We start from the raw sequence: 16,843 nt of genomic DNA on the forward strand, positions 1-16,843 counted from the left end.
ACCTTGACCCATAGCTGCGATGTTCCACATAGGTAAAGGGGTATTTGGGCGTATCGGAAAGTAATCGTTTCTCGCCCATGGTACGAACCTATTGATTCGCCCAATGGGATCCTGGCCCATCCAACCCGGGCCCCAACCATTAACGGCAGGGTCTGGTGGCATGGGAGGCCACAAATTTGACTCATGCGCGTGGTTAGATCTTCCGTGCTCAAAGTTAAACATAGGCCCAGGGCGCTCGTTGGGGAATCTATGTCTAAAACCGCCTTCCCAGTTTGGGGCGTTATTCGCTCTCCTAACTCTAGTAGGGTTAGAAAAGGTAGGGAGCTGAGCCTCACTATAGAAGAATTTTAGGGTGAGCGGGACTATAGAGCCGCTTCGCCTTTGGGGTGGGAAGATGTTATTCAAAATTTTTGGGAGGACCTCTGTGTTGGCAAAGTTTATAATCACACAGTCCCCCTTAAATTTTTTGGGATTGGACCCAATCCAAGGTACCCTCCTGGTCATAACAATATCCCTTGCTAAACTATCCATCCCTTGGGGGGCCATGGTCATGTTTGTAGTAAGCCAATGAAGAGCTTTATCCTTCAAGTCCTGTTTCGATTCTATTTTGTTTTGTGCTAAGACTGGGACATTTGCTAGTACTAGCACAACTGGGGAGGCTTCCAAAATAAATTGGGCTGATATATCCTCATGTATTGTCCCAATTATGTCCCCTGATGATGATGTCGGCGCGGCTCCGCCTGCTAGGTCCTGACTGGGAGCCGTTAATAGAGTTGAAGCTACTGCTAAGGGCCCCTCTGGCAGTGTAGGCTGTGGGACACTCTCATTTGGTAGAGCCTCTACGGCTCCCGATGCCAATTTTGTGACAAGAGCAGATAGATTGGCCACCTCTACCACCAGATTACTTTGTGCACCCCCCGCCTTCTTAACCTCCGAAGTTAATTTATCCAGTTTACCAATCAAGGGCTTGATGATTGTCCTAATTTTTATATCAATCATATCTTGGATCCGATTAAAGAGTTCATCATCAACAATACGTCTGGATTCTGCATCGGCATCAAAGTCAATTTGTTGCCCTTCACGTCTTGGGGGTGGTGTAGCTGCCTTTCTCCTGCCTTGTTGTTTCCCCCCTCTCTTTGAGTGAGATTTTCTACAGGTTCTCACTGGCCGTGGAACGGGCTGCCCCGGTGACGGTACTTCCTCGATGGAAAATGACTGGTGATTATGCTCTGAGGTATTGCCGTTATTGGCCGACGAGTTAACCAAAACATGAGGATCTTCTGCATCGCTGGCCAAGTCTTGTGGGATATGAACTAGGCTATTCGACTGGGGAAGAACTGGCGGTGTGGTCAGTAACTCTGGAGCAGATGCCCTTGCGGGCGGGCTTTCTAACGGAAGAACTGGCGATTGGCTCAAGCCTAGCGATTGCCTCCTCTCATTGTTGATCTTATTGACTTTTTGAACCACATATGAGAGCATTGTGTTGAGGGGCTCCGTCGCAGCAGATGCGGGCTTTTTCCTTACCATAATGCCTACCTCTTACAAACGACCGAGCCAATTGACCAAGGTATGTGTCAGGATCCACAGGCAGATGGCAGAAGACCTGGGGGTAATGAGGGTTAATAGAGTTCTGTACCTTAGTAATCCCAGACGGCGAACCTTAGGGGGGTGGCCTCGCCTCGCTTTCTCGTGCCTCTGAGGGCCACAGAGGGCCCGCCCTTTGCCCGGGCTTAGCCCCGGGCACTCCCGCGCGCTCCCGCGCAGCGAGGCACGTCACTTCTTGTAGGCGTTGGTTAGGAGGAACATGAGGGGCGGGCGGTCAGGGAGAGCGGGCCAGGTGACTTGGCCTCGGGATCGCCGGGGCTCCTGGGAGAGTGAGTCCCGGTTCCCAGCGCTCGCAGCCCTGTCACTCGCGCACACACCCTGCAGGTAACAACACTCGGCTTGGCGACCTTGGCGATGCGGGATCCGCGAAGCGGGTTCCGCGAGGTGTTGACTGGGTCCTCCCTTCTGCAGCAGCGAATCCTCCTTCCAGGTAACAGCACAGCAAACTGTAGAACTGTAGAACTTCCCGGTTTCCCGCTTGGGCGGGCTCCTTTTCAGCTGATTTGCAGGGCGGGGCGGTCAGGGAGAGCGGGCCAGGTGACTTGGCCTCGGGATCGCCGGGGCTCCTGAGAGAGTGAGTCCCGGTTCCCAGCGCTCGCAGCCCTGTCACTCGCGCACACACCCTGCAGGTAACAACACTCGGCTTGGCGAACTTGGCGATGCGGGACCCGCGAAGCGGGTTCCGCGAGGTGTTGACTGGGTCCTCCCTTCTGCAGCAGCGAATCCTCCTTCCAGGTAACAGCACAGCAAACTGTAGAACTGTAGAACTTCCTGGTTTCCCGCTTGGGCGGGCTCCTTTTCAGCTGATTTGCAGGGCGGGGCGGTCAGGGAGAGCGGGCCAGGTGACTTGGCCTCGGGATCGCCGGGGCTCCTGGGAGAGTGAGTCCCGGTTCCCAGCGCTCGCAGCCCTGTCACTCGCGCACACACCCTGCAGGTAACAACACTCGGCTTGGCGACCTTGGCGATGCGGGCCCCTCGAAGCGGGTTCCGCGAGGTGTTGACTGGGTCCTCCCTTCTGCAGCAGCGAATCCTCCTTCCAGGTAACAGCACAGCAAACTGTAGAACTGTAGAACTTCCCGGTTTCCCGCTTGGGCGGGCTCCTTTTCAGCTGATTTGCAGGGCGGGGCGGTCAGGGAGAGCGGGCCAGGTGACTTGGCCTCGGGATCGCCGGGGCTCCTGGGAGAGTGAGTCCCGGTTCCCAGCGCTCGCAGCCCTGTCACTCGCGCACACACCCTGCAGGTAACAACACTCAGCTTGGCGACCCTGGCGATGCGGGACCCGCGAAGCGGGTTCCGCGAGGTGTTGACTGGGTCCTCCCTTCTGCAGCAGCGAATCCTCCTTCCAGGTAACAGCACAGCAAACTGTAGAACTGTAGAACTTCCCCAGTGTAAATAGTGTTGCAGGGTTCTATTATCCCTCTCTGAATCTGACCAGCAGACAGATAATACAAAGGGGAGGATTGCATTGCTGGCCAATGTCTTCCAGAACTTTGAAGTAAAGTTAGTGGCTCGATTGACGGTAAATCTAGATGATGTTAGATATTTTTTTTTTTTAAATGTACTTATTTCATTGTAAAAAGAACATATTCAAGTGCTAAAAAAAATGGGGAATCTTGGAAAAAACATCTTCTTTGACCACACCGCGACAAAAGCAGAGGCACCAGTTGTTAATAAAACTTCCACAAACAGTCTGGTTGCTGCAACTCAAAAGCATATTAGAATCGCTTCAATAATGACACTAAGTATTGGTAATTAACAACGAATTCATAAAACTTGGTAAGTCCCAGTAAACACTGCAAGTGCTGTACCCCTTTGGTTGGCAGCAAATTCTCAATAGCAGTTTTTCCAAATGTTCTTGGGTACAAACTACACGGTTGGGCATATGAATTTAAATATTTTAGATGTAACCAATAATTGATTGTCTTATTGCCATTGCAAACCTGATGTTGCTTATGGTTGCTCTTCCTATATATTTTGATAAGACTCAAGTACATAAAGGCGCATCATGAAGTGGTGACGCACATGTCCACCTGAAAATGACATCCATACATCATGTTCACCACCCTAGGTACTGTCTCAATACTGTCCAAGCCTGGATGTCAACAGCTTATGTCAAACTCTTCCCAATAAAACTGTCGTCAGCACAACTGCGACTAACAACAACAAAATAAAGACTTGTTCTTATCAAGGGAGTTAGTTGGCTGCACAGAAGCTGACCAGCAGTGCCAAGGAACTTTGCTTTCATGTTGACACAACTGCCAGCGTCAAAACCCACAACTCTAAGATGAAAGGAATTGCAAACACCCAATATCACTTATTTAGAAACTAAAGTACTTCCTTATGAAAGCAGATTGAGACCTCCTGTAGAAGCTCTGGTCCTCTCACACTGAACAGAGGCAACACCCGGCTCACAAAATTGCGGCAATCGCACCTCATCCTTCCCAAATGTGGTATTGCGAATTTTGGTAAGATCATGCATGCCCTCTCTCGGATAACTCCCCAGCTCCTCCTGAAAGAGTGCATTATTTTGAAGATGTGCAGTGTCATTTTCAATGCTCGCCACTCAAAGGCCCACATGTACTTGTCTTCCAAGAATCTCACTCCCTGCACCTGCAGGATGTGTCATTTCAAGGTGCAGGAATTTGACCTGATTACCTGCCCACTCGTAATGCCTTTGTCATTTATATGTTACTTTGTTTTATGTGTCCATTTGTATATGCATCCTGTTCTGCCCAGCATCGTCCTAATTCGCCCCTTTATTATTTCAAAGAGCTAATTGCGCTATTATAGAGATGTTTAGGCATTTAATTGCCTCCTTTGTGTTTTTCTTTAATTGTGAGGTGTAGTTGTTTTGTTTCTACATTACCATTCCGTTTTTTCTTTCACTGTTATGTGTTGTTGGTATTCGATTACCATTTTATTAAGTGAATTTGTTTAGACATCCATCCATTTATTTCTTCTGTTTGTATGACGGTATCAGAGGGAAGCCCAATCATCCGTCTCCTACCAGACAAAAAGCAACTGAATCCGTCTGATTTGGAAGGAGAGTTGGTGTGGTGTTAGCCTATGACTGTGCAGACCATACACTGTCTAAGGACTGACATAAATCCCACAGAACAGACACCAACGAGAGGGAGTGAATGAGAACGGGAGATATCTGAGACCAATCACGGGGAGAAGCGCAAAAGGAGAGAAGACGGGCCACTGGAGGCGAAATAGATAGAATGTGCAGCAAGAATGAGTTAAAAACATTGGAAAGAGAACCGTGGAGGAGACGAAGTGCCCTTTAGAAGGTGTAAAAAATCCAGGAGGAAAAAAAAGAAGGAAACAGAAGGAAGGAGAGGAGAGATACAAAGATGGTAATGAAGATCAAAGATAGTGACAGAAAGAGAACTAGGAGGAGACACAAACATGAAAGGGAGCAAAAATGATTAGGAGAGAAGATAGGTGAGTGAAAGCGAGGGAAGAGAAGGAGGACAAATAGAGGGTATTGATAGGGATATGAAAGGCAAACAGTGCAGGGATGATGTGATGGAGATGCGGAGCATAAGAGAAAACAGTGACGAGGACAGAAGGAGACAGGAAGAGAGACAGAGAAGGTAAAAGAGAGTAGGAGAGGTGATGGCAAAGGGAAAGCAGGAAAGCAGTCAAGGAAGAAAGTTGTAAAGATAGGGACTGGGAAACAAAGGAACTAAGGAAGGACTGAACAAGGGTTGACATGAGGCACGCAAGCAAGAAAACCACAGAGGAGAGCAGGGATAGGAGAACAGAATGATGCAAGGAATAGCGGAAATAAGAAGTGGGTGAGGAAAGGAAAGAAGGAAACAAACAAGCAATGATGGAGGAAAGCAAAGAATGGAAAGGGAGAAAGGAAGGAAAGTAATGAGACAAGAACTCTAACCTAAAATTTGTTCTGCATGTATGAGATCTGCATTGATTCCAAATGATTGACAATAAGGATGTTGATCAGTGTTTTATTTTTAGCATCTATAGTTGTGTATTGCAAGTGCTATTAGGATCAATACAGGGTAACTTGGCCACGATATGTTGTGTATGTTTACACTTTGCCATTGAGTACGAGTATCCCTGCCCATAAATATGGCTATCACAGGCTAATCCCCAAGGAATGGTGAACATCAGCGGGATTTCCCATTCCTTGGGATTAGCTTGTGATAGGCAAGGATACTCGACTTTTATTTCCACCCACACCTTCTCCCCACACATACATCTCCATTACTTGTACTCCGTGCCCACGCCGTCTGTGATGCGGGCTTTCAGTCAATTCCTCGTGAATGGAATAACAGTATCATCCTGTGTGTATTACAGTCATACATGATGTCAGTGCAAGCTAGGTATGTTGGCTTTGCCACTGCGGGTTTATTGCTTCCATCTTGCTGTCATTCACCCTCACACACACTGATAAAGAAGATACGTTGTCAACAGTGTATATGTGTGGTATGGGGAAATCCAAAGGACTTGTAGATAAATCCCCGAGCTCGAACACCTGTAAGTGCTTGTCTCTTTAGTGTCACATACTGGCCCTATTGTAATGTAAATCCATGGCGCGGCTTTGCATCCTTTCTTGAGTGTTCATTCTCTATATTACTGTACAGGTTCGCTTTGCAGTTTCATGTCTCTCCACGTGCCTGTCATTTTCTTCTTTTACCCTCAGTAACAGTAACTTGATGTGCAACCAGGAATGGGTGCGCGTATGTACCAGCCCGATGGGTTGTAGTGAAAGTACCAGTGAATGACTATTGAGTAAAGGCAGCTAATATCATAATGGAAAGCAGATAAAGGTGCAGCTCTGGCATGGCCCAGGGTGTGTGTGTGAGGAAAGAATGCACAGAGTCCCTATCAGTGGCTGGCAGTGCCCACCGTCTGCATGTGTAGGGCTTCTAACAAGGCTGGAGGAGATCTTCCTCTTTACCTGAAGACGGCTCTGTGAGTCTGGTCCCGCTCCTCGCCATTGACCATACAGGAGAAGAGCCCAAAAGACTCGGTACCTAAGAAGCAGACAAGAAGTCACTGCAGAAAAAACAACAGGGATCTCCATATGCATCATATACATACAATTTCCATACATACAGGCCACTGTACAGTATGCATGGAGAGAAATTAAGTCCTATATTGCTTCCTGTACATGGGACACACAAGTATAGCGTACAACACCTGTACAGAGCCCTATGATGTTAGCATACATTGTGCGACGTACAGCAGGTCTGTAATCAATATTAGAACATTGGAATGTTGGGAGCTCAATTGAAAACAATGGAGTGCTCCGGGCTTATAATGGCTGGTATAAGCCTGGAGTTCCAACATTCCAATGATTGTCTTTGTTCACAGCTCTGGCTGTGAACAAAGGCTTCAAGGAGCCTGAGGGGATTTCAATCCCCTCGCGCTCCCTGAAGTTTTTCTTTTATTTGTTAGAACATTCTGCCCTCTAGTGGCAGAATGCTCTAATAGCCTTATAGCCCTTTGTAGCAGGGCTATACCGGCTATTAAAGTCCAGCTGCTTTGTTAAAGTCCCTCGCCTTTGGCCTTTAATGATGCAGCGAGCCTTTAATAGCCGGTATAATATAGTACAGAACTAGTTCCATTCATGAGGAACGGAAAAAGCCTTCATCAAATCACCCCGATAAGGGCTTCAAGTAGTCATGTAGCACAGATCAGGTCTCTGTTTTATCATATTTATTTACCTATTTATGGTATATATTTATTTTAATAGCACACACATCCTGCAATTATGTTGTAAAGAGAAGGTCTTAACCAATGCATATAGAACACAACAGGAGGGATACACACAATCACAGCGACCTTTCATTAACAAAGAGCACAGAAGAGGTATAAGTCAATAATATATACAATGTATATAGACATGGGTTATAGTCCACGCCAATCGAAGTTCTTAATTACACACACAGACAACTTAAAAAATGTGTAATTCCACTGAGAGATCCTTGTCTATGTACAATCTCACTCTCTTTGTCAAAGTACATTTTTAAGTTCTTGACTGCTATAGAGTTCAGATGTGCGCAAGAACCATTGATTTTGGTGCTTTCAGTAGTACATATTTTATTTTGGCCACATTAAGAACTTGTCTACTCAGCCTCGTTCACCAACAAATATTCGTAGACAGTTCAGGATGAGAGTCTGTTACCGCCTCATGACCTATTTGCGCTCACAGCTGAATATGGTGAGAAAGTGCAATTTTTTGGGTGGTTACCACCATGTTTTTGTGGACTGATGCTGCTGGTTATTGAACACTGCATAACGGGGCATTGCTTTAAATTCCCAGGTATATGTGCTCTGACTTCTAAAACATGGAAAATTTGCCTACCTCCTAATTGGCATACTTAACGTTCCAGTGAGGCCATGTTATATAGTGTAGAAAAATACACCAATGGCATGCAAAATGAAATGTCACATGTGACTGTAGCACATATTGTGCCATCCACTAGGCTGCCAAAGAAAATATGGCTTCAGGCTTACCTGTGTTGCCTAACTCCTGCAGCTTTTAAATCTGCAGGTGAACCTGTGCAAATAAACCTATTCTTAAATATCAAACAAGTCATCCTTAAGTAAACCTTGCAGCCCACAATGTAGGGTGCTTGGTGTTTAAAAGTGGTACATGGAAGAAGTTAATGTTGGCATGTGCCCACAGTGACTAGCCCCGAAAAGTTATTTTCACTCTAGATGGGCAGCAGCTGTCTTATTAGAAAAATTAAATTCAAAATAAAATTGTAACGCTGTTATCTTTGGTTTGGGACAAGCTACTAGAATAATTCAAACACTATTTTTAATATTTATTAACAATCCAATTCAGTGGTGAAATCTGATTTAGATAAATATTTAGGAAAAGGCACTTTTTGAAAGTTAGACTTTGTCTGCCTGAGCCTCCAGTATTTGCATTAATCTTCCAGGAGGAGACCCTTGTCAGTACTTCCTGTTAGTGAGGTGTGGCAACTGCTCCCAGAGCAGAAACAATGCTTTGGACCTTCTGGGAGGAACACGTGGGTGTGAAGCTTGTGACTCCTATCAGTTCAGGAAGGGCAGCTGGGGAGGGCTCAGGAACTTCATTAACTTGAAAGGGTCCAGAGTGAGGCCTGCCCATTCACAGCTAAGACTAAAAGGAGAACAAGGGGAGAGAGCCTTTTGTTGCCTGGGTTCTTTGTAGCCAGCTTGATACCAGCCCGGCTTGAGGGGGAGTGTGGTCCCAGAAGCAGTTTGGTGTAGTTGAGGGTACTGCTTATTTCCACAAATATACCCCTGATTTGCATAGCCGGAGCCTCCGAAGGCAGAGGGGTGCTGCAATCTTAGACTTGCTTCAGAATAGTGCATTGTGGAATAGTTTGCAGTTAGGCAACCAGGATATGCTATAATACTAGGAAAGGTTCACCTTGGTAAAAATTGTCTTACTGGTTAGAGAGTGTCAAGGAGTTAACCCCCACCCCCAACCACTGGCTATTAAATCCTACAGAAGTGGCACCTCACTCACAGCTCATCAGAACACTCTCTGGACCTGTGGATAAACTAACAAATATTGTTCTGGCTGTTTGAGATCTATGTAGAGACCTGCAGGGCTAGACCTGCTCATACTTATACCCAGGACTGAGAAGTGGACTCCAGGGGTTAGTTATGTGACTTCTTGTGTGGCTACAGGGCCACAAGTTGTTGCTAAAGGCATGTTTCCTAAAGTGCCAAGCTGATCATTAGCAACTGGACCCTGCTGGTGGCCTCTGCTAGAGTCATTCCTGACCCCTTAAATACGGCTCTGAGGTCCTGGGAACCTTATAAGTGACCCAGAGGAGCTGTTCCAGAAAGTCTAAAAAGTTAAAAGTTAAGACTGAGACGGTTTTAGGTGTTCCAAGACCTCTCAAGCATTAGCGGGACCCTGCAGAAAAGTTGCCTTCTTTCAAGTGGACTTTATTGGATACAGCTTCTGGCTTGCTCTGCGGTTATTGAGCTCCATTAAAAACTAAGTCCGAAGGTAGAAATGGTGACCGGGCGAAGGTGGGGACAGTATCTACCCGATGAGAGGATTTCACTGGCTGATACATTTGAATTTTTCCCACTTTGAGGGTTTCCCACCAAAATGAATGACTTCAGCATGACCTCATCTAGTGGCTATCTTGCCATGCTGGAGGATTTCTACTTCAATTTCAGTTAATATGTCCGAAGGTAAACTCTTTGACGTTGGATGACCCTCTTGGTGTATACAAATCGTGCTCCATTGTAGTTGGTCTGAAATTGTGCGCACATTGACTTCTAATTGATGGTTTACTTTTTCTTGGTGTTTTTTTTGCTTTAAATCTTTGAAAATCTATATCTCCGCTTCCCCTTATTGGATTTTTGTTGTTTTGGTGTTATTCTGCTTATTAAAGTTTTCTCAATTTTAAGAAACTGGTTTTGGGGCCTTTATTGTGTTGTGCTTTGACCTTTTATTTTTTTTGGTGCTGCTAAATACTTTACACATTTTCTTAACCTAATCTTGTCTGCTCTGTCCCATAGCTACCAGGTAGTTGAGCCTAGATTAAACTGTGTTTTACATGACAAGAGTCTGGCCTTATTCTTTGTGGTTGACTCAATTCTGCACAAAATAATATCCCACTTTCTTACAAATATCAGCATAAATTTGAAATTCCAGGTGATGGGTTAATCTCAAATCAGGCAGTGGAGGCATACTGCCATTCAACAGAGGACACAGGACTGATCCACACAACCTTTCTAAAAATGTTATTATCCATTCCAGTTCCACACTTTCCAATCTATATCTCGTTCTTTCTGAAGGAACATCAGTAGAATTGCTGTGAAGTTTCCAATTAAGTTCCCGTTCTTAGCCTCTGAAGGAGCATGGGGAGACTGGCTGTGAAGTAAGAAACTTATCCAGTAGAAAAAGGCCAACCCACTATCTCTACCTCAGTGTATTGGAATCTGTTTTCCACCCGTGCATACACTGTTCCTAGAGAGCACAAAACTCTGAGTGACATCATCTGGTATTGCTTACTCGCTGTGTGATCACAGTTGAGCTGTCACTGTGCTTTCCTTGACTTTGCATTGTAAAGGCCCATCAACAAGACAAGAAAGTTGGCTAACACTTCCTAATAACTCCCCTCCAGCAGACCACAAATAAGTATTATTTGTTCATGAATTTTAGACTTGTGGGTATGGTACCTGAATATCAAGTCTCAAATATTGATACCCAAAAGGACTGTGACTAGAATATTGATGACAAGAGTATCGGCAAGTTGAACATATATATATATATCTTTCAAAATGGTCAGTGAGCAGCGCGCTCTTGATGTCAGTGCCCGGTTGAAGTCAGGCAGCTTCACTGGGTTTTTGTCACCAAAAAGAAGCAGCACTCCAAACTGGTCTTCCAACCTTTTTGACTGTTACACATAGTAGGTAACAAGCCAGCCAATGCATTTTGACTAATCCAGACTGTTTAGTCTAAATGTGTTGGCTGCTTTGTTACTTACCATGTGTAACAGCAAATAAATTCTTCAAAAACGCTTTAGAGTGGCACTTCTTTAAAAAAAAAAAAAAAAAAAAAAAATATATATATATATATATATATATATATCTCTTCAGGCAAGCGAAGCATTTTGGCGTAAATCCATGTCTGCAAATCTTTGTAGATAAGGATTTGCATCAAAACCCATGAGTGGATGCAAAGGAATGCCCAGGCACCACCCTTGCAACGCCTCCCTGACACAAAGTAGCGCAAACAGCTCATTGTGCTGATTTTGTTTACTTTGAGTTACAAACCAATGCAAATCTTGATTTGTGTTGGTTTGTACACCCCACTAGAAGATTTTGCATCCGGTTTGCATTAAAAAAGTAACACATACTCGATGCAAAGTTTTTGTAACTCTGGGCCACACATACTATGCAGGAATCTGCCAAGTATTCCCTATTCTGAAGGGTTTAAGTCTCCCATTTACCACCTGCTTTGAGCAAGTGCTATATGAAAGCAGTGGTTTCTCTGTGGGTGGGAATGAGGTGGAGTAAGGGAGGGAAAGAGAAGGACAGGGTTGCCGGGGAAGTATTGCATGCTATCCCTTTGTCAAAGGCTCGGCTGCTATTGTGCACAAATCCTCATGCAAATGTACCAGCTTGAATTTCCAGACTGTAAAATTAGGTTTAGTGTTCCTGTGCCTGGGAACACCCGGTTCCAGGAACATCAGGTCATTCTTGCTCATGCGAATCAGTGTCCCATCTAGGAATATCACTCCACCTGACTTGTAATCAGGTCCATTGTTAAAGAAAAATAGCCTCCGCATCGAGCTCTTGGAAGAAAGTAGAGAATAAAAAAAGTAACAAGTGGGATTAAGTCCAGGATGTGAAATAAGAGGCAAAATAGGACCTAAGAACAGATTCAGAAGGAGACATTTGGAGAGAGTCCTGAATGGTGAAATAGACAATTGAAAGAGAACACGGGATAGGAAAAGGAATGAGAACCTACAATATGGTGACAAAGACATGTTGAAAGTCTATAATGGCAAAGTAAATACAATGGGCAGAGAAAGAATCATGGGAAATAAGAGGCAGTGGAGAGAGAACCCTGGATAGTACACAGAGAAATGACTGAGAGGCTCTCAAGGTGGTAAAGGCATAATAAAAAGGAAAACCGAGGTCGACAGTATTGGCAACAGAGAAGGGGTCATGAATGAAGAATAAGAGGCAGCAGAGCAAGAAATCAAAGTGGGTTACGGAAAAACCATAGTGAGTGAAACCAGTATATGGTAAGACAATGATAACAAAGCACATGTTGAGGTGCAAACTGGAGACGATGAGAACACAGCAAAGGATGTGGTAAGGAGAGACTTTGGAAAGATGAATACAATGCACCATATAGGCATATCTCCCGTATTCTAAACGGACAACTTCCCTGTGTTACAATTTAAAATACATTGCAGACTTTTGTAAGATGCATCACATTGCAACAATGGATGTGACAATCTTTGTGCGGCCAAATTTGTAGTTATAGTTTGCATAAATAATAACAGTCTGCAACAGCCCCCACGTCCTTCTCTTCTCCAGACTAGCAAAACTTAGTATCTACCCTGGACTGGATAATGGAAAAGTGTCAATAAAAATAAACACTTACTGGATGAGCGTGAGGTGCTGTTCACAAATACGTTGAGGAACTTCTTGGAAAACTGCGTGTTGACTTCGGGTGATGAGGCCTCTGAAGAGGAGTGTCCATCTCGCCCAGTAACTCCATCGCCAAACTCATCCTCCTCATAGTCACAGCTGTCACAGGCTCGCAGGATCTCGCTGTCATCGCTCAACACGGAGGTGCACCTCTTCAGACTCACCAGCTCCAGTTGTGTGTTTTCGTCCACCACCAGTGTGTACTTGATGGAGTCATATGCCAGGGAATCATCCAGTTGCCTGGATTCATTTGTGACTGGTGGAGGCAGGTTATTCAAGTCATTTTCCAGTCTTGGCGTATCATCCAAGTAACTTTCAAAGGGAGAGTTTTGCAGGCTTCCAAAATAGGGGATATCATCTTCATCTGTGGAGTATGTCAAGTTGAAACATCTATTTGTTTTAGCTGTAGAGATATCTAGATTTAGTTGCGATTCGGCTTCTTCTCGGCCAAGCGGTTCTAACCTTATGTCATCTATGTATTCATTATCTTCAAGAATACCAGAGTCAAGGTCTTTGTCAATGGCCCATTCATCAATTTGCTCTTGTTGGTGTGTTGATTCACTGGAACCATTTTCTGAACTGTCTGTGCTTGGCGCTCTGTCAGTGTAATTGAAGGAAAAGCTTTTCACAGTTTCAGTACTACAACCATAGCTCTTTGGCCCTGTAGAGCTGCATGATCTATCAATCAGTTTGGACAGTGAAGTAAAAACTGGTGTGATGGTGTCATGTGTTGGGTTACTCATGTACAGGTGGGAGTCAGAATCATCAATTGGGTAAGCTGGTTGCCCCGTTGGTTCATTACTGGTAGGTCTAGGCTCAAAAGTCTGGAGAGCATTACGCAAGGTTTCCATGTCCACCAGCTCTATGCTCTTCTCTGGACATGACAATTTACCATTCCCTTGGGATGGAGGGACTGTTTTGTCCAAGCTTTGAGGTGAATATGCTAAATCTGTGTCTCTTTCTAATTCATCAGCAATAATGTCTTGCTCTAGATCAGAAGCAGGTGAAATTGTGTCACAGGCAGAGGTGGCCTGCTGAAAGCATTCATCAGGACATTTAATAGGATATGAACCTTCGGAAATCATTTTATTTACAAGGTTACTCAGCAGCCATGGTGAATCTGAGTCCTCACTCAGGTCTGGCTCAGATTCTGAATCAGAATCGAACTCACTGTTTCCATCATCATCAATGTCTGGCATTAGTTTGGGCCCAATAGGAAGGTAAAAGGACCTGCGAATACTCTCCAAGCTGTGATCTGGATCAATCTTCAGATCTAGTGGGCGAGAGACAGTCACATCTGTTTGGTCAATAGGAGCTGAAGTGTCGTCTTGGTTAATGCTGTTGTAATAATCCTCTATCTTTAACTCTGATAAGCTGTCTTTTTTTACCTCATTCATGTCACCAACACAAGTATCTGAAAGCTCGCCTTTTAGGCCTGTATTTTCATCATCCTTACACTTGGCCAGGAGAAGAGAGTCTTTGATTCCCATGACTCCCCCAGCTTCCAGCTCAGTCTCCAATTCTTGATCTGAAGTGGGTGAACTGGCCTCCTCAATGGAGTTGGTGAGGTGAGAGGACCTTCCACTGCTGCTGTCACTGCTGAGGTCCAGCTCAGTCTCTGAGATGGATGATATCATATTGCTCACTAAATGCCCACCACAGGAGAATGCAGCCTCAATTTCTCCTTCTATGTCTGAGTCAGAGCCAGGGGAGTGCAGGTGGTCACAGTGCCGAAGAGATGAAGAATATCGTTTGGAGTTTCGACTTGTGAGGTCCGCCTCAATGCCTGGATCAGAGGATGGAGAAGTTGTCTCATTTGAGGAATTTGATGGATGTCCCCGCATACTTGCTCCAACACTACTACGAGGTACCTCTCCTTCTGAACTCAAGTCATCGTTGAACCCATCCTGGCCAGAGTTACTCTCTTCTGCATTTACTTCTGTTGGAATTCCCATATTTGCAGGTCTGGCAGATTGTCCAGATCTTTTGTCTGGTTCTTCATCTGATCCAGGAGTTCCTGTGCAATTGCAAAGGTCAATGGGAGATGTACATTTGCTATTTAGATCACTAGTGAACTTTGAGGTCATTTCTTTATCCACTGCCTTTTCAGGGATTCTGAGGTTTGTCCTCATGTCTGCCTTTATTGTCTGCTGTAAAGCTTCTGTCCTGTAGCAGGTCTGCTCAGGGTTCAGTTCTTTAGAGTTGATTTCACCTTGATGTAACTCAGGAGTTTCAGAAGGTGGAGTGGGGTGCTGGATTTCTCTGGTTGCATCAAAACTGGAGGCCATATTGTGATGAACGAAAGACCCTGTTGGAAAGAGACAAGGTTTAGCAGGCATCTGACCAGGATGAGATGGCGAATGTGGTTGAGGTGGCGAGCATGGTGGCGAGATGATATTCATGTTATAGTCCTCCCCAGCTTTCTCAGGTTCTTGGTGACCATGCTCTAGGGGGCAATGCCTGTTGCTTTCCAAGTGAAAGAAGTTAGGTTTTAACGGTGCCTGGGTTTGCTCTGCTTCCTGCCCTTTGGCATATGACCCAGCATTCAGTGTCAGACCATTCTGACCTTCAGAACAGGTTCCATCTTGGATGCAAGAGTGTGTAAGGGAGACATGCCCTGAGAAACAGAAAACAAAGAGCATGGTTAGACTTCCTGTACCTGCCCCAGGGCATCGAAAGCCCAGTAGTTTCCCTTTCGACAAGAGCCACAAGTTCTGGGAGGGCCCCATCAGAATAGTGTGTAGTAAATATCTTCCTACAAAAATATCATAGCTAGAAAATTGATTTCCATAATATTGTGACTGTGAGTATATTTAGGTAAGTATAGACTCGCTGTTATTCTGTCTGTCTCTCTCTCTCTCTCTCTCTCTCTCTCTATGACTATATATATATATATATGTATATATACACACACACACGCATACATATATAAACATACACATATATATATATAAATATGTATATTTATACACACGCACACATATATATTTTTTTATATTATATTATATTATATTATATTATATTATATTATATTATATTATATTATATTATATTATATTATATTAAAGAAAACTAAGATTAAAGGGACATTGTGGTTAGGTGAAAGGAACATTGTGGTTAGGTGAAAGTGTTAGTTAAAAAATATTGTTTTAAACCAACAAAACTACTGAAATTCATCAGTTATAGCTATCTCAAGTAACCAAAAATCGTGCGCGGATGGCTAACTATATGTTACAATACTACGGATGTCGTGTTAAGTTAGGCAGGCCCACTGACTTTGTCAAAGGGTCAGAACACCAAAATATAAAAAGTGGGCCTATTAGCTTTATTAAGGGGTGAGCATATTAACATATATAAAGCAGACCTATTGCCTTAGTCAAAAAGTCACTAATAATTATAACCAAATGTATATTATATAAAGTCTCATGAATGTAATGTTTAATAAACATGATTGTCATTCAATTTTGTTTAACAAAGCCTCATTAAAAAAACATCATCCCTTTGAGTCTTCCGTTTAACATTTTTCAGGCCACAAAGTGCAACCATAGAACCCACCACAAGGGGTCCCTGCACTCCAGCTGATGAGCATGCATCTCTAACTAGGGTTACTTTGAAAAAATATGGTAAGCTCTCCTGGAGTCATGGATTTAATGACCCGGGAAACTTACTGGCTTTTTTTACGTTATAATGTTGCTGGGGCAGCTGCCCCCACAACATTAAAAAATGTGTGGTATTGCCTGAGCCCCATCTAGGGGCACCACCATGATCCAAAAATATAAACAAAAAGCCCTTGCTGGGAATTATTAGAAGCTCCTTGTCTGGAGCAGTGAATAAAAATGAGTGTACCTCCCTCCCCCCCTTTTTTCTCGACCCCCGCTTGACGTATCACTCTGAAACTTTCCAGGACAGTAACATCCATGCCAAGCTGGACAGTGACAAAGCCTTTTGCCATCTTTACAGAAAAGCCCTTAACCATAGTATTAGCAAGTGCCATCTGCCTGAAAAATGGCACAAGCCTTTTACCACTCCAGGCACAGTATTACAGACGTTAGAGCTTATCTGAGATGTATAGCTTTGTC

The 16,843-nt window shown here is 44.3% G+C and overlaps 1 protein-coding gene across 2 annotated transcripts in view; it reads right to left on the reverse strand.

Annotated features, from left to right (window-relative positions):
* MAPK8IP2 (mitogen-activated protein kinase 8 interacting protein 2) overlaps positions 1-16,843 on the reverse strand; it is a 224,732-nt gene that overhangs the window by 55,727 nt on the left and 152,162 nt on the right. Inside the window, exons 5-6 of one of the 2 annotated variants that reach the window (XM_085653776.1) lie at positions 12,718-15,072; positions 6,535-6,610 (exon numbers count right to left, since the gene is read on the reverse strand). In XM_085653776.1, the coding sequence (XP_085509902.1) occupies positions 6,535-6,610; positions 12,718-15,072 (2,431 nt within the window). Of the gene's footprint in view, positions 1-6,534; positions 6,611-12,717; positions 15,382-16,843 lie in introns of both variants that reach the window. The other variant, XM_085653775.1, reaches the window with a different exon arrangement.

Source organism: Triturus cristatus, chromosome 4_1, assembly GCF_964204655.1.
Source record: "Triturus cristatus chromosome 4_1, aTriCri1.1, whole genome shotgun sequence".
Lineage (NCBI taxonomy): Eukaryota > Metazoa > Chordata > Amphibia > Caudata > Salamandridae > Triturus > Triturus cristatus.